At 37.2% G+C, this 23,543-nt stretch overlaps 1 protein-coding gene across 7 annotated transcripts in view; it reads right to left on the reverse strand.

Annotated features, from left to right (window-relative positions):
* Positions 1-23,543, reverse strand: part of ANKRD31 (ankyrin repeat domain 31) — a 146,596-nt gene that overhangs the window by 60,847 nt on the left and 62,206 nt on the right. For 4 of the 7 annotated variants that reach the window (XM_027606869.2, XM_027606870.2, XM_027606867.2 and 1 more), the window contains exons 12-17: positions 14,225-14,372; positions 8,968-9,020; positions 6,489-8,019; positions 5,421-5,585; positions 1,547-1,729; positions 531-673 (exon numbers count right to left, since the gene is read on the reverse strand). In XM_027606869.2, the coding sequence (XP_027462670.2) occupies positions 531-673; positions 1,547-1,729; positions 5,421-5,585; positions 6,489-8,019; positions 8,968-9,020; positions 14,225-14,372 (2,223 nt within the window). The remainder of the gene's footprint in view (positions 1-530; positions 674-1,546; positions 1,730-5,420; positions 5,586-6,488; positions 8,020-8,967; positions 9,021-14,224; positions 14,373-23,543) is intronic. The other 3 variants (XM_035727796.1, XM_027606868.2, XM_027606871.2) reach the window with 2 other exon arrangements.

The raw sequence follows: 23,543 nt of genomic DNA on the forward strand, positions 1-23,543 counted from the left end.
GGTCTATATTTGAAATTCAGTGTTACTGAAATAATGACCTTAGTAATTTTCTTTTGTGATGGCCGTCTGATTAAGAAAAACAAAGGAGAAAAATATACAACAAACCCTCAGGAACATGCATTTTTACCGATTTCTTTGAAACCTCAAACCCACTGAGAAATTTTGAGTTAAAAACCATCTGTCAACATATATTATCATTATAATTAGACTCTTTTATCACAATAGCAAATCATTTAAGACAATTAAAAATGGAATGTATTAGATTTATAGCCTACGTTTACCCTGAGACATTTCATTTTATTCTGACTTACATGAATTTTATGAGGCAGAGACAATGGAAAAACAATTCATTAGTTAATATGATTTTCCAATCTATACATAATACCCTATCTTCGTTTAAAATTTTAAGCAGGTTTTAAAAATCATTTATTTTAAGGAATTACTTTAGTGCTCAGTTTGAAATACCTTAATTTTCTTCACTCATTTTTCCAAGAAAAAGTAAAAGGAACCCAGTCTGATGTGCACTGTACCTTTAAATGATCGTTGGCAGCAGCATCATGTAGGGGATTAATCCCATCTAGATTTTCACAATTAACATTAGCACCAGCTTTTAACAACTCTACAATTATATCATTAGATCCCTCACTAGATGCCTCATGAAGTGGTGTCCAACCTAAAAAAGGAAAAAAGAAAAAAACAAAACAAGCTGCTACTTACAAATCAACATTCATGTACTATCTTCATTATTAAGTTTATTTGCACTAATGCAATGAATATCTATATTGATTCAAATGTATATACTAAGTATTAGACAAGAAATAATATTGAAAACTATGGTTTTGAAATGTTTCAATTTTGAAAACCAATCTCATCAAAAATATTTGTTGATCCAAGGGCCAAAACAGAAGACTCACAGAACATAAAATATAATGGGACTAGAGTAAAACTAATCACGTCAATTTGTTTCAACTCAGATATTAAAATAGAGTAAGATCAAGTCTGCCTTCCCCATTTGTATCACTGCACTGTCATATATCGCTCTAAAATGACATACGATTCTTGAAATCAATCTTTTGAGTTTTTCCCTGTTAACTCCTCACACAAGATTTTTTTGTGCTTAAGCAAAATGTTAGATCAATTTAAAAATGGAGGCTGAAAATAAAAATAAGGAAAGAGAGAAACAATGAATAACGTAAAGAGAGGAGAAAGAGAAGGGATAGGGAAATGGGAAAAAATTGGCACTCTCTACAAAGTCAGAGTTTAGTATTCAGATCTCCAAGAAAAAGACCTAAATAAAGCTCCCTTTACTCCCCATTCTGTATACTTCCTCTGAATGCTCCCACATGTATCTTAAAAACTGTTTCAGAGGAGGTTATTTTAGCAACTGGTGAAAACCAAGATAAATTTAACTATTCAACTAAATAATATATTTTTAAAAAAACAGTTCAAAGTTAGCAGCCAGGATCAAAACCGGGGAAGGGTGGATGAAATGTGTATTTCAGTGAGTTCAAGTTATAAACACAATTAAAATTTCAAGAATCCAAACCTGCATTATCTTTTAGATTCACATCTGCTCCAGATTCTATTAGAGCCTTCAACAGAGTCAAATTTCCTCTTCTGGCAGCCAAATGAAGTTGGCTTTCCCCTCTGGCATTCCTCTTATTGATCCCAGCTGTTTTTACTTCTGTAAATTTGCCAAGTAAAACTGAGGCTTCTTTTCTGTCAAATGCTGATCATTACAAAGGAGCTTAGAAAATACACAGCAACTTCCTCAAAAATCCTAAGTAGGGTGCTCTATACAAAACATGTATCAATATCATCATTGCTATTACTGTTTTAAAATATAACTTGTGAAGGCATTGTAGAGCATCTAAGTACATTACTTTGCATTCATTCCAACAGCTGTTCAGTCACCCTACCATAAGCTTGATTAAAACAAACTTGCTTCAGTTCTACCCTCATTTCACTCTCAGTAGTCCTTTAACAATGGACAAAATTTTTCTTAAAACAAATTGTGATTTTATAAAACATCTCTTTCTATAGCTCTTCTCTATCCCAGTGAGTGTGTTTCTGATCACAAAAGACACCAAAAACTGAACCATGGCCCAATGGATTATTTTTTTTCAAAAAACATGCAATACAACATCATTATCCAAAGATTTAAAAAAAAATCTTCTTGCACCACAAGTTAGAGAGACTTCAATTGGAGCTAAAAAAAAAAATGGACCATATTTTCCCCTCAATTTCCTCCCCAAACCATGCTAAAATGATAGTAAATATTTTTTTTTAAAGATTTTATTTATTTGACAGAGAGAGACACCTGAGAGAGAGAACACAAGCAGGGAGAGTGGGAGAGGGATAAGCAGGCTTCCCGGTGAGCAGGGAGCCCGATGTGGGACTCGATCCCAGGACCCTGGGATCATGACCTGAGCCGAAGGCAGACGCTTAACGACTGAGCTACACAGGTGCCCCGTAAAACATTTTTTTTTTTTAATACCATAAAAAGAAAATAGAAGAGGAAACAATAGAAGACAAAGACTTCAACAACTTTTTGGGAACTGGAAAATCACTGCTGGAGAAGAGTTAACCAACTTGATGAAGTAGGGGAAATGCCTCAACCCAAATGCTAGCAAAAAGAATTAGGGAGAGAGCCCACCTGAACCCAGCACTTGGGGGCATCAAGTATGGTGAAAGGCAGTGTTCATGGAACTGGGCTAGAAACATGGAGACTGAATGAAAGTATATATATACAAAAGTTGGGAGTCCAAGTTCCCTTCTCCAACCCTGAATTGTCTGGCAACCTTTCCTCTTACCCAAGGTTCCGATCCCCAAGCCATGAAACTGGAGATTTATTTTCTGTAGAAATCACATCAAAGAATCTTCAGAGTGAGACACAAGGAAGGCAAAGTAGAGGATTAGAGTGATGAAACAGAAAAGAATATTCATTAAACCAGCAGTCCTCAAATGTAGTCCCAGATTAGCAGTGTCAGTGTCACCTGGGAAACTTGTTAGAAATGCTAATTCTCAGACTATGGACTCTGAGAAACAAACTGAGGGTTTTAGAGGGAAGGGGGTGGGGGGGATGGGTTAGCCCAGTGATGGGTATTAAGGAGGGCACGTATTGCATGGAGCCCTGGGTGTTATACACAAACAATGAATCATGGAACACTACATCAAAAACTAGTGATGTAATGTATGGTGACTAACATAACATAATAAAATAAAATTAAGAAAAAAAAAAAGAAATGCTAATTCTCCAGCCCACCCCACAAACCTACTGTGGAGGACAGATTTTAAAGTAACTCCTAATGATCCCCATCTCCTGGTATTCATAGCCTTGCATCATCCACTCCTCTTGAAGAATTTCCTTCTAACCAATAGAATACCTCAGTATTGAGGGTATTTCACTTCCTTGATTAGGTTATAAGAGATTGTAACATTTTCTGTCTTGCTAGCCAACTTGCTCTGTCACCTTCAGCTTGCATGTTTTGATGAACCAAGAGGACACACTGGAAAAGCTCATAAAGGAAGAAACTGAGGATGACCACAAGGTTGCCACAACCCTCAAGGAAGAGAATTCTGACAACAACCACATGAGCTTGAAAATGGATCCTTCCCTGGTTGAGCCTTCAGATGAGACCCCAGTCTTGGCCAACACCTTGATTGTAGCCTATGAAATATCCTGAGCAGAAGACCTGCCTAAGCCATGCCCAATTCCTGATTTACAGAAACTATAAGATAAAAAATGTGTGTTGTTTTAAACTGCTAAGTTTGCAAATGTGTAATACACTAATAGATAATACACCTAATGATTCAGACTTTCTGGGGGTAGAGCCCAGTAATCTGTGTTTTAACAAGCTTTCCAGGTGATTCTGATGCAAGATAAAGTTTGAGAACCACTGCATTAAACCTTAAGACTCTCTTCCTGTTCTATTTCCTAAATGCCATAGCAGATAGGCACATAGTTGCTGGGCAAGAGATAAAAAGTTCGGAGAATTACTCTCTAAAAGATGGATTCTTCAGTTATGTGAATCACAGGGAAGACTGACAGCCTCATGTCTACATTCCCCTGACATCTAGACAAAATCATACTGCTCTTACAAATCTGTACTCGGAAATTCTTTATTCAAAGAATAAAGATATATCTATTATATATACATATATAGAGAATATATTTTAAAATTATGAAATATCCAAAACAGCAGACCTGTAGTTTGCAAGTTTGAATTGAAAAATCTCTCCAATAATTGTTACTGTGAGTGGTACAAATCCTCTCACCTAGATCATGGTATGTTGTAGCAAAGAAGGTAGGCACATGGTAAACATTTTGGGGCAAAAACTAAAAAATTATTCCATTTTACTGTCATCATAAATTTCTATGCATGTAACTAAAATTTTAAAATAAAATCTGGAAAAAACTGGAAAGGAAGCAAATAGGACTCACACTAACTTCACAAAAAACTTCTTCATAAAGTCCACTGTGGTTAATGCTTAGTACTTCTTAATAACATTATACTTTATTAACAAATTAATAAATATTAATTGATAATATATTTAATAATTGGTATAAAATATTATTTATTAATAAAGTATAATGCTACTAAGACATACTCAGCTTTCAGTTACTTCGTATGTGATCTATTATTTTTTTTTTTTTTTACTCTCTGGAAACTCAAGATCCTTAATTACATCTGCAGAGATTCTTTTTCTATTTAGGTAAAATTCACTCTTTTATATAAGATATTATCACAGGTTCCAGGGATTAGGACATGGACATGTTCTGGAGAGCCACTATTCAACCCACTAGAGGATGGATGTCTAAGAAGGGCTTTAGATTATATGAGAGGCGGACAATGGGAGAAAGTTCACAGAGTATGCCTAATCCAGTGTCCTTCCTACCTCTTAATAGACAATAGATAAACAAACTTTTCAGTGTTTACTGTTTAACCTGAAGTGGCCTGGCTTAGCCTATTGTTCACCACAGAACTAGCTCCAAGAACTGTTAAAGGATAGTTAACTTGTCCATACTGCCAAACACATGCAGTTCATTCATCTGACAAAAAGAAACCGGTGGCCATTCTTTAATTTGCCTTATGGTGAAAGGGCTCAATGGAAGTATCTAAGGGATCTGGCACAGTTCAGATGCACTGCCCCCACTCAATATTCTTGCTGTCTCTCTGTTTATCTTACCTCCTCTAATATTTAAAATTAGAAGTCATAGGCAGAAACATGACAAGAATGTATCTGAAGACGAACAGATTCTCATGTGGTACTTTATAGTAAAACAATCTAAAAAATATAGCTGAAATAATCTTATAACTTAGTGAATGAAAAAAAAACAACAACAGTAAATCTGAAAGTTTAGAAATGCTGGCCTTGATCATGTCAACTTTTACCTATACAGGTATAGGAATACAAACCTTGGCTGCAGGTAGCTTTCAAGAAATTTTGCCTTTTTCTGAAATTCTGAACTTTTTTGTGTTCTTGGATATTAGATATGCAAACTTCAGAATTTGTTTTTTCTTTTTTCTCACCATTTCTCATAGTGCTTTCATCTCCATTGATATTATTAGTTAATTCCTCATCTGAAAAACAAACATTTTGCAACCTCAGTGTTGCAGTTCTTTTTTTAAAATTTTTTTTAAAGATTTTTTTTTTTTATTTATTTATTCATGACAGAGAGAGAGAGAGAGAGAGAGAGAGAGAGAGAGGCAGAGGGAGAAGCAGGCTCCCCAGGAGCAGGGAGCCCGATGCGGGACCCGATCCCAGGACTCTGGGATCCTGACCTGAGCCGAAGGCAGGCGCTTAACCATCTGAGCCACCCAGGCGCCCCTCAGTGTTGCAGTTCTTGTTACTGGTTATGTGATTAGAAAAGAGTCTAGCCTCATAACTGTTCCAAATTTCTGTTCCTAGCTGGACTGATATTTTAAAATTTTATTTTATTTATTTATTTTTTAAGGGAATGAAACCCTTTAAAAATGTTTTTAGGGGCACCTGGCTGCCTTAGTTGGTAGAGCATATGACCCTCGATCTCAGAGTTCTGAGTTAGAGCACTAATTGGGTATAGAGATTACTTAAAAATAAAATCTTTTAAAAATAAATAAATAATGTTTTTATATAACAAGGTTTGTTGGATGCAATTCTGATGGGAATACAGTGAATCACTGAAATCAACGGAGCTAACAATCTCCTGCTATGGAAATGTTAGGTTAACTGATATTAAATAAGTGCTATATTAAAAAGAAACATAAAAATTGATAGAAATACTATTTATTAACTTGTCAATATCAATTTAGCAACAATCTTTGATAATAACGGTTTGGTTTTCAAAGTAAACAATATTACTTAACTAACAATATCCCTAAATTATAGTCCACATGTCCTCATTTTTGTCAGTTTGGCTAAGTTCAGCAGAATTCAGTTAGAAATTTCTATAAAATAAGTAAATCTACAGGAGATGTGTACAAAGCAAGCAATACTAAGAATACCTGGTTTATGAGAAATTTCCTTCTTTTCTTTCTGTCTAAGTTGTGAGATGTTGGCCAATTCTTTACTGGTATTGTCAGTGGAATAAAAAACTGTATCATGTATGGTTTTGCTCTCTGGAAGATCTTGTTTCCTTTTTTTAACTGTAGTTGTTTCTATTACTTGAGAATTAACAACTGTGGATGAAGGCCCATTTGAAGAACTTGTTTTCTGGCTTTCATCATTGTAATTCCTTTTAGTGTCTTCTCCCTCATTTACCTTTTCCACAATATGTGTATCTGTTTGATCCATTAAAGGAGTTGGTGCTCTGGAGCTAAAATCTTGAGACCTTTTGAATAGCTTCACATGACTAGTCAACTTTGAAGCTTCCTGTGTTGAAAATGTTCTTGGACAAGCTAGGGAAGTATGCTCAGGATTGCCATCTGAGTGATCAAAAGAAGTTTCACATGCACATTGTTCATAATTTGCAATATGTTGTTCAGGACCCATTGTATTATCTGAATCAGAAAGATCAACAGCTTCCTGTTGTGGAAGTATGATTAACCTGCATGCTTTTAATTCATTTTCCTGTGAAAAATGGTTTTCAGAAGGGAAAAACTGAAGAAAATCCATTTCTTCTCTATTTGTTATATTCTCATTATAATTACAGTGGTTTTTGCAACCTGTAAAACATACCAGTCTTTTACATGCTATAGTCTTCTCAGAAGTAAAGCAATCATCATCATCAATGTTATTAAAATTTTCCTTTATAAAGGATGCAAAAGAATGTTCCCACTTATTAAGGCTCTCACCTTTTTGACCTGAGTTACCGTTTTCAGGAGATTTATAAGGGCTAATGTGCTGCTGTTCTTGGTGAGTATGAGGCTGCTGATCTGTGGTAACAAGTGGTAACTTGATCTCTTTCTGTAAGGAAAGTCCTGAGAAAAGAACAGCTTCCTGTTGGTCAGTGGATTCTAAGAATTTTATTTCTTGATTATCTGATAAATCTAGGCTCTGGGTAAGTGTCTCTCTGGGAACTGAACAAGCCTCAATATTGTTACCTAATCCATTTTTCAGGCTTGACAGAGGTGGGCTAAAAAGTTTATGTGACTTTTCTGGAAGATCATCAAAGGCTTGGAGATTATCTTGCTGACTATTAACCAATCTGTTTCTTCTTCTGAAAGAAGAAAGAGCTATTATCTTTCTTGGAATGCATATTTCTTGTTTTGCATCATCCGCTTGAGTTCTTTTATGTTGTGTGTTTCTTCTTCCTTTATCATTAGACACATTTGTGTTAGGACCTTTGACATTCTGAAGACTCTTCTTTCTGAGTCCCTTAGTAGAGTGTATTTGGTTAAGAGTTGATTGCTTATGCTTGGATTTACCAAATTTTGTGTCTCTGGAATCTTTTTGGTAAGGTTCATATACATCTTCTTTATTTATAAATAAACCTTCTTTACTTCCTTTATCAACTTTTCCAAGTTCTGACTTCTGTCTGTTGGAATGTTCATCACAAACAAACCCAATGAGATTTTTAGAACTGAATTGTGGTTTCTAAAGAAATAAAACATATAGTTAGCTTTGATTTTCAGCTGTAGTTCTATACTCAATTAATTCAGGATTATTGATAAATCAAACCATTACTTCATTCAATTTTGTGATTTGATCTAACCACAGGGCCTGATGGGATATATACAACCTGATATTTAAAAAAGACTAATAGAAAAAGGCAAATGTAGTAGACTAAGACTCATTATGTGTTCTAATCTGTATTTTCTGCTTCACATTTTAATTTGTTTTTGCCAGTATTTAGCAGCATTAATCTCATTAAGCATAATAAAAAATTTAATCTACTTAATTTTTATGGGCTTTAAGCATAATCAAACAAGAATGCTTTAAAGACACTGTCCTCTCCTAATTGTTATATACAATTATACTGTTATATACAGCTAGAATTAAGAGAATTCTTTCATCTAGTGTCTGTGACCGACTGTAGGTAGGGCAGAAGAAGAAGGGATTTAAAAACAAGAAAAGAGATATGCTCCCAAACTGATCTGCATGAAAAAATTATTGTGGGCTGCTAAGATTAAAACAGGGACACCGCTTCCTCTCACTCACCACAACCCAAGCACCAGATGAAGAGTAACTACCCACTATATCAAATTTGAAGGAATGGATCAACACCTTTGGCTCTTGTACTGTGCTTAGGCCAGAGGAAATTCGACATGGTTGATAAACCTCCTGGCTCCATGAAAAGGAGGACAAAGGAAATGGCTACTGATACATCAGTGTGCCGAGACAAGCTATTTACTCAAATGCTTCGCAAACTAACAGCCCAGAACCCTCCGATTCTCATGTAATTATTCTAAAGTTTCTTAAAAGTAAAGGTGAAGTCACTATTCCTGATGAATGCTTCGGGCATCTTTCTTTCCACTCTGATTATCTATAAAATAAGCAGCAGGTTCGTTCCATAAACATGTTTATTGCTAAACAGAGCTAGACCTTGTGCTGGCGTGCATCCTCTGTGTCTAATGGGTCGGTGCTGTTCTTTTGAGCTGTAAACAAAAAGAGAAAATCAAAGAAAATAGCCCCTAGTGGTCAGACTCTAGATTTCTAAAACCCACCTGTCCTTTGCCATGAGAAAACCAGAGAAATAAGTGAAATTATGCAAACATTTTCCATTCAGATTGGCACATATAACATTCCTGTAACTGATAGTTCTCCTATGTTTTAGAAGCCCCACACTATCTTGAGAAAGCTGAAAACATTTCTGTAGGAAAAGCAATATGGCTCCAACAAAGTAATACCAAAGGCTGGCAATAAACTCACTATTTTAACATTCCCCATAGATATATCCAGAAACACAACTGTTGGCAAACTACTTTTAGAAGGCAAAAGATTCTTTCATAATTTACTGGATTATCATTTTCTAATGTCTGCTTAATAAGGTTCTAGTTTGAATGCTTCATTCTCTTTATTTATTTATTTATTTTTAAAGATTTTATTTATTTGTTTGTCAGAGAGAGAGACAGAACACAAGCAGGGAGAGCAACAGGCAGAGGAAGAAGCAGGCTCCCCGCTGAGCAAGGAGCCCCATGTGGGACTCGATCCCAGGACCCTGGGATCATGACCTGAGCCGAAGGCAGCCGCTTAACTGACTAAGCCACCCAAGTGTCCCTGAATGCTTCATTCTCTTAAAAGTGAAACATACATGCAGGGAAAAGGTTGCTCTTGAGAATGACTAAGTCAAAAAACGATGGTATGAATAAAATATACCTAGGTTGATAATAAAAAAAAAGTACTTTAGTGTCTCTTTTAAATACTAGAGGTGGAATTAGTTACCTACATACGCATTTGGTCACAAAAGATAAAAACCTAGAAACAGTGCTTTGCACATAGGAGGTATTCAAAGATTATTTTAATAGAGGAAGGAATAAATGAATGCAAATTCTTTAAATACATTATGAACTAGAAATTTAAAAATATTTTAAGAGGAATGTAGCTGGGAAAAAGAACATTTTATTTCTTGGGAATAATTTTCATGGCAGCAATCAAATTATAATGTCCATAATGAGGCTTGGCATTCACCTATTCACCTCATGCAGGAGAATTGACACACACAACGTCCTTCAATGAAGCAAAGGAGCTGGGAGCAGTCTCTGGAGCCTACTCCTGAGTTTCTATCTTCACTCATTTGCTTAACAGCTGGGTGACCCTGGGTTAAGCTTCTTAGTATCTCTGCCTCAACTCCATAAAATCAAAGTAGTAACAGTCCTTGTTATAGAATTGTTATGAGGATTAAATAAGATAATCCATGTAAAGACTTTAGGGGAGTTCTTGGCACAAAGAAAATGCTCCATTATTAATTTTGTTTTTATTATTTTTCAGGAGCAAAAAGGACTGTGTGCCTTCTCCTAACTTTGGTTCTTAAATAGAAGAGCAGGGGGCACTTGGGTGGCTCAGTGGGCTAAGCATCTGCCTTTGGCTCAGGTCATGATCCCAGGGTCCTGGGATTGAGCCCTGCATCTGGTTCCCTGCTCAGTGGGGAGCCTACTTCTCCCTCTCGTCCCCACTCTTACTCTCTCTCGCCATCTCTGTCTCTCTCTCAGATAAATAAAATCCTCTTAAAAAAATAAATAAAAATGTTTTAAAAGAGCAGAAGAATGTTTTACAGGAACCACCATTTGGGGCATGGTTCCTAAGAGAATCTGGAAGCAAGAAAGGGGCTTTTCTCCCCTCTCACTTTGTTTTGTTTTCTGTATAGAAAGCATCTTTCAACTAACATCTTTTTTTTCTTTTCATCTTATTTAAATTCAATTAATTAACATATAGTATATCATTAGTTTCAGATGTAGAGCACAGTTATTCATCAATTGTATATAACACCCAGTGCTCATTACACCACATGCCCTCCTTCATGTCCATCTCAGTTTTAAGAGTCTTATTTTAAGAAAAAAGAAAAAGAAGAAGATAGCAGGAGAGGAAGAATGAAGGGGAGTAAGTCAGAGGGGGAGATGAACCAGGAGAGATGATGGACTCTGAAAAACAAACTGAGGTTTCTAGAGGGGAGGAGGGTAGGGGGATGGGTTAGCCTGGTGATGGGTATTAAAGAGGGCACATTCTGCATGGAGCACTGGGTGTTATGCACAAACAATGAATCATGGAACACTACACCAAAACAAATTATGTAATATATGGTGATTAACATAACAATAAAACAAAACAAAACAAAACAAAAAGAGTCTATATGCTCTATTATAACCAACTTAAAAAAAAAAACTACACAGATATAAATTCTGAGGTGGTGAATTTTAGTGACGTAGCTGTAATTCTTTTCACTCTGTTACTCCAAGCTCTGTCATATGTAAGGTACTGTTTGAAGTATTTTACATACATCAACTCTAATCCTCACAATAACAATCCCACAGATATATAGGTAGAGGAGTAGATATTATAAGCCCACATTTACAGATGAGAAAACTGAGAGTGTTAATTTACCTCAGGCTATAAAATTAGTAAGAATGAACTCTTGTCCTATACCAAAGTAGATGTATTGTACTCTACAACACAAAAGCACCAAATATATATTGCATGAGGAAGGGTCCTTTATCCATCATTCCCATAATTAAAAGCTCTTCAACTGAAATTTAAAAACAAATACTGTTTGATATTCTTTATTTAAGTGAACTAATTTTTTTCATTTATATTGATAAGTAAGCTGATAATTAATGACAGACTTTGAAAGTTCAAACTTAAGAAATATTCAAACTACCTGATGAAGCACGATAATACAGCCCACCCCGTAAACTGCCTCCCTAAAGAAGAGTGGGAGCTAACTCCTAAGAAGAAAGGCTTGGGATTCCTTCCCTGAATGAAATTCCCTTGGGTAAGTATAGGTCAGAAGTGGGCACTGGTGAAGAGGAGATTCTGGATTTGGAGAAGGGCTAAAATGCTGGAGAAAGCACTATCAGCACAGCAAAACAATGCATGCTACCATAAAATAGAGAAGTCAAGCAATTAATCAGATTATCAAAATAAAAAACATAAAAATACACATACTTTTGCCTCCAACTGAATATCTGCAATTTTTCATATAGCTTGAAACGTAAATATGAGTGCAATAATCTATACAGTTTATATAAATACGAATATAATAATCTATCGCAGTGTGCTTTTATAGACCTGGCCTCAACAAGGTGGAGTCTGTCCCTCTTATTTTCTGATGAGATTGGGCTAAAGGGGAAGAAGTCTTTTGTTCTAAAGAACCATTAATTAATTACCTCTTGGTGGACTTTATCAATGATGTTATCTCTTTATTATAAAGTAGGCTGTTTTAATCCAAGTCTTAGTCCTTAGTCAATAGCATTTAAATAGTTACCTCTTTAGGGAAAATTTTATTAAAATATAGTTTAATGGGGCGCCTGGGTGGCTCAGTCAATTGAGCATATGCCTTCGGCTCAGGTCATGATCCCAGGGCCCAGGGATAGAGCCCCAAGTCGGGATCCCTGCTCAGCGGGGAGTCTGCTTCTCCCTTTCCCTCTGCTCCTGCCTCGTGCTCTCTGTCTCTCAAATAAATAAATAAAATATTTAAAAATATAAAATATAGTTTAATAAAATTGAATGAAGCACATACACATCTCTTGAAGGTAAAGAGTTTATTTTGTTTGTTGTGTTTAAAAGGACTAACACACTACTTATTCAACAAATATTTACTGAATGCCTACTGTATACAAGGCATTTTAGTACTCATCACCAACTAAATAAAGATCCTTTCCTTCATTGAGCTTAGATTCTTGGGGAAAAACTGAAAATAAAAAATAAACAAACTGTCCAATGTGTTAGAAGGTGTAAAGTGCTATGGGAAAAGGGTAAATAGAATAGTAGAGTAGGGTAAGAGGGGTTGGAATGAGTGTGGCAGTTTGAATAATATGTTCATAAAATTTTTGATACTCCTCCTTTCAAAAGGTGGAACTTCCCAGACTTAGTGACTTACTTAGAACAAATAGAATATGGCAGAACTGGTTGTATATCACTTCCAAGATTAAGTTATAGAAAGCTTGTGGCCTCTGTCTTGGGTGCATTCTCTCTCTTGGATCACTTGCTCTGAGCCAGCTGCCAGGCTGTCAGCAGGTCTAAGGAAAAAGCTCATGTGGCAAGTAACTGAGGCCTCTAGCGAACAAGCAGCGAGGAACTGAGGCCCGCCAGGAACCATGTGAGTGAGCTTGGAAGTGGATTTTCCTGTTCTAGCTGAGCCTCGAGATGACCACCTCTCACTAAGAGCTTGGCTGCAACCCATAAGAGACCCTAATCCAGAACTTGTTACTCACTTGAAAGGCTTTCAGACTTCTAATCCTCCGAAACTCTGAGAGATAATAAATGTTGTTTTAAGATGCTAAATTTTGGGTAATTGTTGCATAGTGATAGATAACTAGTACAGTGAGGGTGGGAAGGAGGCAGGTTGCAGCAGGTCTAGGCCTCCCTGAGAAGATCACATTTGAACTAAGACTTGAAGGAGGTGGAGGAGGCCCATCTGAAGAACAGCAAGGAGGCCAGTGTGACTGAAGTCTAATGACAGAGGTAGAGAATGGTAGGAGAAGAAATTAATTGGGGTAGACAGCTATAGGGGCCTGTAGGCCACTATAAGGATACTGACATTTCTTCTAGATTAAATGGAGAGCCACTGCAGGGTTTTGAGCAGAAGAATGCTGTGATCTTACCAAAAATCTAACAGACACATTAAGGAGAATATAAAGAAAGTGCCATATATGTAAATTCTTCTTATTGGCAACCATAAATCGAGTTCTTTTGTAGTTCAATTTTTACCAGTGTAATGGATAACAGGGTAAAAATACAGCCATAAGAAAAGATCGTTAGGGAATAGAAATGGAAATAAACAATCCTGGCCATACTCATCAAGAAAGATACAGCCAAATATAATTTACATCATATCATGTTACTCAGCCAAAAAATTGTCAGGAAAAAAAGAACTTTATAAAAGTTTTCTTAACTGTTTGCAATGCAAAGCACCAGTGAAAAGTACATTTGATGTTATTTCTCTTTGTTCTTTTAGAGTCCTACCATTATGTGCACTTGCAAACAAGCCAGTGTGCTTTATTAAAGGAATGGAGCAAGGACACCACTGGATGGATTTTCTCAAAACTAAGGAGGAAAAGAAACTCAATTTCTATAATTCTAAATTCAATTTCTGTAACTCTCTACAAATATGATAAACAGATATAACAGGGCAGTTGAATCTTACCTGATGTAAGAAGATGTTTTTGGTGTTTAGGAATATATTTCTCAAGGAGACGCTTCATACATGAATCTTTGGCCTCATCCAAAGGACACTTTCCACTGTCACTTCTAAGTAACGGATCGGCTCCATTCAAAAGAAGTAACTCTGCCACCTATGGGAAGACTGTTCATGTAAGCATGCCCAGACAAAAGGTGTATTATTGTAATGTGTGCTAACATACAACTCTAAGCAACATCTGATATTTCTTTCAATAACAGAGTTTGGGTTTACCTACAACAACTTTGCCCAATAAAAAAATTAATGTAATTGCGACTGAATCATAATTTGTTGATATACATACCCTTATCTTACAAAATAAAGAGAAACAGGGAGAGAGGGAGAGGGGTAGAGAGGAAGAGGGGCAGACAGGGAGAGGGAGGGAGGGAGAGACTGAAAGAGGAAAGGTCAGAAATGTATCTAGTTCAGATGCTGGTGAAATGGAGCTGGCAGATATACCAAGAATTAGTATTGGGTTCTGTAGTAGTAAATATAAGTTTGGCAGGTTCCAGGAGATGGTTATGTCTTCTGTCTATAACTATGTTGCTGCTGCCCCTCCTCAGAGTGTCAGGGAGAAACCAGTCAACCCTTAATCTATTACTACTCCTCAAGTAGTCTCCTCTATGAAGCACTCCCCGACCTCCCATCCATTGCTGCTCTAGAGGAAAATGACCTCTCCCTTCTTTCAGGTACATATTTTACCACAGTGCACAATATATATATTTATTATTATATTATTTCTTATGTATATCTCTCGCCTGTACGCTAAGGTTTCTGAGGGTGGGACTACTTTTTTCTTTTAAAATTTATTATTTTTGAATAGGGAATTAATGAATATCGTTCAAAATACAGAAGGCTCAGAAAAGTATACAATGAGAAATAAGTTTCCCTCCTCTACCCTTGTCCTCCAGTCATCCAATTTTTTCCTAGGCCCTTGTTAAAGTTTCTTCTGAATTTTTCCACAGCTAATCTAGTCCAACATGTATATATATGTATGTATACATATTTTTTTCTTATGCAAGTGGTCATATAGTATATACATTCCCTTATATTTTGCCCCTGAACAACAAAGCTTTGAGATTGTACCATATCAGTATAAAATGAACTTCATTATTTTTAGCATTTGAGGAATTGTATACTATTAAATGTACTTTACTTAACCAGTACCATCCCAGTAGATGTTTAAGTTGCTTTCAAGCTACAGATATATGTCTTAATCATCTTTACATTGCCAGTGCCTATCTCAGTCTGGCATAGAGTAAATATTCAATAAATATTACTTAATAAAAGAATGCATGTAATCAGGGAGGATGTGGGGAGTAGGGTCTAAGTAACCCTACACTACAAGGAGACTAAATTTTCATGTTAGTATCTGGAATGAGAAAAAGGATCGGAATTTCTGTAAATTGTATATACCCCTCAAATTAAATATATATGGATTGTTCCTTTTATAATAGACCATACTAGGAGAGAAAAACATAATACCACAAAGAGACAATATAAGCCAGATCCCTTGAAAATTATTAAGACTCAGCAATTCTGTTTCTCAAACTATTTTATTATGAGAATTTAATGCTAGATAGGGAAACTGAAAGTAACAGTATATATAATTAAATCTATAATTCATATATAAACCAAGTGTAAGAGGATAACGAACTTATGTCTGGATCTTCATGTTTTGTTCAGCAAAGAAAATAAAGAGTATACAGCTTTCTTTTAGGAAAAGAAGTTTTGGGAGGGAGGGAGGAAGATGGCAGAGGAGTAGGGGACCCTAGTTTTGTCTAGTCCCTAGAATTCAGCTAGATAGCTATCACATCATTCTGAACGCCTGTGGACTTAACTGGAGTCTAAAAAAAGAACTTCTGTAATTCTACAAATAGAAAAGTGACCACTTTCTGCAAGGTAGGAGGTACGGAGAAGTGAATCTGAGGTGATATATTGGAAGATAAACTGCAGAAGGGAGTCTCAGTCAGCCAGCTACTGGAAAGTGATAGACAGCAGAGCACAAAATGAAAACTTTTAGAAGTCTGTTCCGGTGGGGAACATCCCTGCCTGAAAGGTGCTCAGGTAGTAAAGTTGGGGCAGAATCCTAGGTGGGATAGCATGGTCTCAGGATCCCCAGGGTCATAGGCAGACCGGGCATATGTGAGTGCAGCAGGGTTCCCAAGCATTGGAGCGGGGAAGCCGGCTGTAATCAGTGAGCCCAGGCATGAGCTTTCAGCTCCGGGTTGCCATAAACCGTAAACTGGCAAGGTCAGGCGACTGCTCTCTGAGAAGGGGCCCAGCAAGCTGCAGAACTGCGGTTAAGAACCCCCTTCCACCCCTAGGAGGAAGCACAGGTCCATGCCCCAGGAGTCTACAGGGTTTGGAGACTCAAAACGGGGTCATGTGCCTAGATAAGAATGCTTGGTCACAGGCTGGGTGAGCACAGAGAGTGGACGGAGACTAGGGAGACAGGAGTAACAGATTGCTTTTCCCTGAGGGTGTACTGAGGAGTCAGGGGTGTGAGCTTTCGGCTCCAGGGCTGGAGACTGAGAGGCTGCCATCTTCATTCGCGTCCTCTAAAGCAGTGCGGAAAGCCTTTAGGGAACAAAAGCCACATAGAGCAATCTGGCCCTGCTTACTTAGCCTGGCCTCTTGGTGCATTTCCACTCTGGGCAGAGACACCTGAGAATCAGAGCAACAGGCCCTTCCCCCAGAAGATCAGTAAGAACATCCAATGAAGACCAAGTTTACCCATTCATGACAACTGCAAAACTCCAGCACTAAGGGAAAAGAGTACATAGAATTCATGGGTTTTTTCCTTCATGATGCTTTGGTCTTTTGATTTTAATTTTTTTTCCCTTTTTCCATTTCAACTAATTTTTAATTTTATCAGCTCTTTTTTTAAGTCTTTATATTCATTTTTACAGTTACATTCTATCCTTTCATTGTATTTAATTTTATTTTTGTATATACATGTTTTTCTTTCTTTACAATTTTGGGATCTAGTTTCTTCTAACAAACAAACCAAAATACACCCAGGATCTAGTGTATTGCTCTGTTCTGTTCACTTGTCTGATTATATTCTTTCTCTCTCTTTTTTCCTTTCCATTTCTGGTCTCCTCTGATTTGTTTAGTATATATTTCTCTGGGGTTGTTGTGGCTATTCTAGTATTTTGTTCTCTTGTTCATCTACGCCTTTCTGGACAGATAGACAAGATGGAAAAACTCACCCCAAAAAAGAGAACAAGAGGCAGTACTGACTGCCAGGGACCTAATCAATATGAACAGAAGTAAGATGTTAGAACTAGAGCTCAGGGGGCGCCTGGGTCACTCAGATGGTTCAGCGTCTGCCTTCAGCTCAGGTCATGATGGCAGGGTCCTGGTATTGAGCCCCGCATCGGGCTCCCTGCTCGGTGGGGAACCTGCTTCTCCCTCTCCCAAGAAGCCTGCTTCTTCCCCTGCTTGTACACTCTCTCTCTCTCAAAAATAAATAAAATCTTAAAAAAAAAAAGAACTAGAGTTCAGAATAATGATTATAAAGATACTAATACTATTAATGGGATGAAATAAAAAATGGAGGCTCTAAATGCTAGGATAAATGAGACAGAAGAGAGAATGAGTGATATAGAAGACAAAAGGATGGAGAATAAAGAAAGTGAGAAAAAGAGAGATAACTACTGGATCACAAGGGGAGAATTCAAGAGCTAAGTGATACCATAAAGCAAAACAGTATTAGAATAATTGGGATCCCAGAAGAGGAGGAAAGATGGAAAGGGGCAGAAGGTATACTTGAGCAAATTATAGTGGAGAACTTCTCTAATCTGGGGGTAGAAACAGGCATTTCAAGTTGAGGAGGCACAGAGAACCCCCCCTCAAAATCAATAAAAATAGGTCAGCACCTCGACATATAATAGTGAGGCTTGCAAGTTTCAGAGAAGAGAAAATCCTGAAAGCAGCTCCAGACAAGAAGTCCTTAACCTACAAGGGTAGAAACATAAGCCTGGCGGCAGACCTATCCACAGAAACCAGACAGGCCAGAAAGGACTGTCATGATATATTCAGGGTGCTAAATGAGAAAAATATGCAGCCAAGAATACTGTATCCAGTAAAGTTGTTATTCAGAATAGAAGGAAAGATAAAGAGCTTCCAGAACAAACAGAAACTAAAAGAATGTGTGATCACTAAACCAGCCCTGCAAGAAATATTAAAGGGGAATCCTCTAAGCGAAGAGAGTCCAAAAGTAACAGACCAGCAAGGAACAGAAACAATATATAGAAACAGTGACTTTATTTATATAATACAACGGCACTAAATTCATATCTAAATTCAGTTACTCTGAATATAAATGGGCCAAATGCTCCAATCAAAAGACAAAGGGTATCAGATTGGATAAAAAAGCAAGATCCAACAATATGCTATCTACAAAAGACTCATTTTAGATCCAAAGACAGAGCCAGATGGAAAGTGAGGGGGTGGAGAACCATTTATCATGCTAATGTACATCAAAAGAAAGCTGGGACCAGAAACTAATAATACACTGTATGTAAACTAACTGGAATTTGAATAAAAGCTTTAAAAAAAAAAAGCTGGGATAGCAATCCTTACATCAGACAAATTAGATTTTAAACTAAGGATGGTAATAAGAGATGAGGACAGACACTGTATGAGAATTAAAGGGCCTATCCAACAAGAAGAGCTAACAATTGTAAATATTTATGCCCCTAACATGGGAGCAGCCAATTATATAAACCAATTAGTAACAAAATTAAAAGAGCACATTGATAAAAATACAGTAAGAGTAGGGACTTTAACACCCCACTCACAGCAATGGACACATCATCTAAGCAGAAGATCAACAAGGAAACAAGGGCTCTGAATGATACACTGGACTAGATGGACTTCACAGATATATTCAGAACATTCCATCCCGAAGCAACAGAATACACATTCTTCTTGAGTGCACATGGAACATTCTCCTGAATATATCACATACTGGATCACAAATCAAGTCTCAAATGGTACCAAACGATTGGGATTATTCTCTGCATATTATCAGACAATAATGCTTTGAAACTTGAACTCAATGACAAGAAGAAATTTGGAAGGAACTCAAATACTTGGAGGTTAAAGAGTATCCTACTAACGAATGATTGGGTCAACGAGGAAATTAAAGAAGAATTAAAAAAATTCATGGAAACGCAACTATTCAAAACCTTTGGGATGTAGCAAAGTCGGTCCTAAGAGGGAAGCATATAGCAATACAAGCCTTTTTTAAGAACAAGAAAGGTCTCAAATATACAACCTAACCTCACACCTAAAGGAGCCGGAGAAAGAACAGCAAATAAAGTCTAAACCCAGCAGGAGAAGAGAATTAATAATAATTAGAGCAGAAATCAATGAAAGAGAAACAAAAAGAACAGTAGAATATATCGATAAAAGTAGGAGCTGGTTCTTTGAAAAAAAATTAATAAAATCGATAAACCTCTGGGCCATACTTGTCAAAAAAAGGACCCAGGACCCAAATAAATAAAATCATGAATGAAAGAGGAGAGATCACAACCAACACCAAAGAAATACAAACAATTATAAGAACATATTATGAGCAACTATATGCCAACAAATTAGGCCATTTGGAAGAAATGGATGCATTCCTAGAGACGTATAAACTACCAAAACTGAACCAGAAAGAAATAGAAAACCTGAACAGGCCCATAACCAAAAAAGAAATTGAAGCAGTAATCAAAAATCTCCCAAAAAACAAGAGTCCAGGGCCAGATGGCTTCCCAGGGGAATTCTACCAAACATTTAAAGAAGAATTAATACCTATTCTTCTGAAGCTGTTTCAAAAAACAGAAATGGAAGGAAAACTTCCAAACTCATTCTATGAGGCCAGCATTACCTTGATCCCAAACCAGACAAAGACCCCATCCAAAAGGAGAAATACAGACCAATATCCCTGAAGAACATGTATGCAAAATTGTCACCAAGATACTAGCCAATAGGATCCAACAGCACATTAAAAGGATTATTCACCACGACCAGGTGAGATTTACTCCTGGGCTGCAAAGGTGGTTCATCTGCAAATCAATCAATGTGATACACTAGATTAATAAAAGAAAGGACAAGAACCATATGATCCTCTCAATACTGACAAAGTACAGCATCCTTTCTTGATAAAAACTCTTCACAGTGTATGGATAGAGGGAACATACCCCAATATCATAAAAGCCATCTATGAACAGCCCACAACGAATACCATTCTCAATGGAGAAAAACTGAGAGCTTTTCCCCTAAGGTCAGGAACATGGAGGGATGTCCACTATCACCGCTATGTTCAACATAGTACTAGAAGTCCTAGCCTCAGCAATCAGACAACAAAAAAATAAAAGGCATCCGAATCGGCAAAGAAGAAGTCAAACTCTCCCTCTTTGCAGATGACATACTTTATGTGGAAAACCCAACAGACCACCCCAAAATTGCTAGAACTCATACAGGAATTCAGCAATGTGGCAGGATATAAAATCAATGCACAGAAATCAGTTGCATTTCTATACACTAACAATGTGACAGAAGAAAGACAAATTAAGGAATTCATCCCATTTATCATTACACCCAAAACCATAAGACACCTAGGAATAAACCTAACAAAAGAGGCAATGGATCTTTACTCTCAAAACTATAGAACACTCATGAAAGAAACTGAGGTAGACGCAAAGAAATGGAAAAATGTTCCAATGATTATGGATTGGAAAAACAAATATTGTTAAAATGTTTATGCTAACTAGAGCTATCTACACATTCAATGCAATCCCTATCAAAATACCATCAACATTTTTCACAGAGCGAGAACAAACAATCCTAAAATTTGTATGGAACCAGAAAAGACCCCGAATAGCCAAAGGAATGTTGAAAAAGAAAACCAAAGCTGGTGGCATCACAATTCTGGACTTCAAGCTGTATTACAAAGCTGTCATCATCAAGACAGTATGGTACTGGCACAAAAACAGACACAGAGATCCATGGAACAGAATAGAGAACCCAGAAATGGACCCTCAATTCTATGGTCCACTAATCTTCGACAAAGCAGGAAAGAATGTCCAATGGAAAAAAGTCTCCTCAACAAATGGTGTTGGGAAAATTGGACAGTCACATGCAGAATGAAACCAGACCATTTCCTTACACATATACAAACATAAACTCAAAATAGATGGAAGACCTAAATGTGAGACAGGAATCCATCAAAATCCTAGAGGAGAACACAGGCAGCAACCTCTGTGACCTTGGCCACAGCAACTTCTCACTAGACACGTCTCCAAAGGCAAGGGAAACAAAGGCGAAAATGAACTATTGGGACTTGATCAAGATAAAAAGCTTTTTCATAGCAAAGAAAACAGTCAACAAAACCAAAAGATGACCTACAGAATGGGAAAAGATATTTGCAAATGTCTTAATCAGATAAAGGGCTAGTATCCAAAATCTATAAAGAACTTACAAATAATCCAATCAAGCAATGGGCAGAAGACATGAACAGACATTTCTCCAAAGATGACCTACAAATGGCCAACAGACACATGAGAAAATGCTCAACATCACGTGGCATCAGGAAAATACAAATCAAAACCACGACGAGACACCACCTCACACCCGTCAGAATGGCTAAAATTAACAAGTCAAGAAATGACAGATGTTGGTGAGGATGCAGAGAAAGGGGAACCCTCCTACGCTGTTGGTGGAATGCAAGCTGGTGCAGCCACTCTAGAAAACAGTATGGAGGTTCCTCAGAAAGTTAAAAATAGAGCTACCCTATGACCCAGCAATTACACTACTAGGTATTTACCCCAAAGATACAAATGTAGTGATCCAAAGGGGCACCTGCACCCCAATGTTTCTAGCAGCAATATCCACAGTAGCCAAACTATGGAAAGAGCTCAAATTTCCATCAACAGATGAATGGATAAAGAAGAGAACACACACACACACACACACACACACACACACACACACACACACACAGAGGAATATTACTCATCCATCAAAAAGAATGAAATCTTACCATTTGCAACAATGTGCATGGAACTAGAGGGTATTATGCTAAATGAAATAAGTCAATCAGAGAAGACAATTATCATATGGTGTCACTCATGTGGTATTTAAGAAACAAAACAGATGAACATAGGGTAAGGGAGGGAAAATAAAATAAGATGAAAACAGAGAGGGAGACAAACCATAAGAGACTCTTAACTCTAGGAAACAAACTGAGGGTTGCTGGCAGGGAGGCAGGTGGGGGGATGGGATAACTGGGTGATGGGCCGTAAGGAGGGCATGTGATGTAATGAGCACTGGGTATTACATACAACTGATGAATCACTGAACTCTACATCTGAAACTAGTAATACACTATATGTTAATTAACTGAATTTAAATAAATAAATGAATAAACAAAAGAAAAAAAAAGGAAAAGAAGTTTTGTAAGGGAGTTGCCAAAAGGGCTGTATTGTTTATCTCTGGAGGTTTTGTGTCAAATAATAACCCATGTAGTATTAGAGTGACTGAGGATCAAGGATCACGAGAAAGCGGACTGGAGGAATGGAAAAGGCAGGGGCTAGAGCCCTACCTTCCTGAAAATCTGAGTTGGTGATTCCCAGGGAGTGGATACATTACTTTGGCAGTCTCTGATTTAGGCAATGGATACTCTGCTTCACCAAATATCCACACTTACCATTTCCCTCTGTAGTCTTAATTTTATGAATTCTGAAGCCTACTTACATATCCTCTAACTTGAAACACTCTCTTCTTACCAAAAGGCAGTAAATAAATGGCTTTTGTTGAGTATTTCCCCCTTATTTTTTTTTAATTTTTATTTGCATTTATTCTGTGCAGAATTTACTCCCAGGCCATAAGTTTTTGTTTCTTCAGTTTCTTCTGGGATATCTTTTTCTTCTGTGCAACCTCCTCTTCCGGTTTAGGAACAATCTGCTCTTTTGCAGTAAGGATCATCTTGATGTGGCAGGGAGAGCTCATAGATGGGTAAATCCGACCATAAGCCCTGTACATCCTACGCCGCATCTTGGGGGCTTTGTTCACCTGCATGTGCTCAATGACCAGAGAATTGACATCTAAACCCTTAAGTTCAGCATTACTCTCTGCATTTTTAAGCACGCACAGTAAAAATTCAGCACTCTTTTTGGGTCGCTGACCCTGTGTCCAGCCCCACTGGCCTGGGCACACCCCCCAACTCCACCACTGTAGCAATGGAATGGCACACAATGCTTCTGCAAAGTGACGTCTTTCAGATACTTGG

Source organism: Zalophus californianus, chromosome 5, assembly GCF_009762305.2.
Source record: "Zalophus californianus isolate mZalCal1 chromosome 5, mZalCal1.pri.v2, whole genome shotgun sequence".
In the NCBI taxonomy this organism is placed as follows: Eukaryota; Metazoa; Chordata; class Mammalia; order Carnivora; family Otariidae; genus Zalophus; species Zalophus californianus.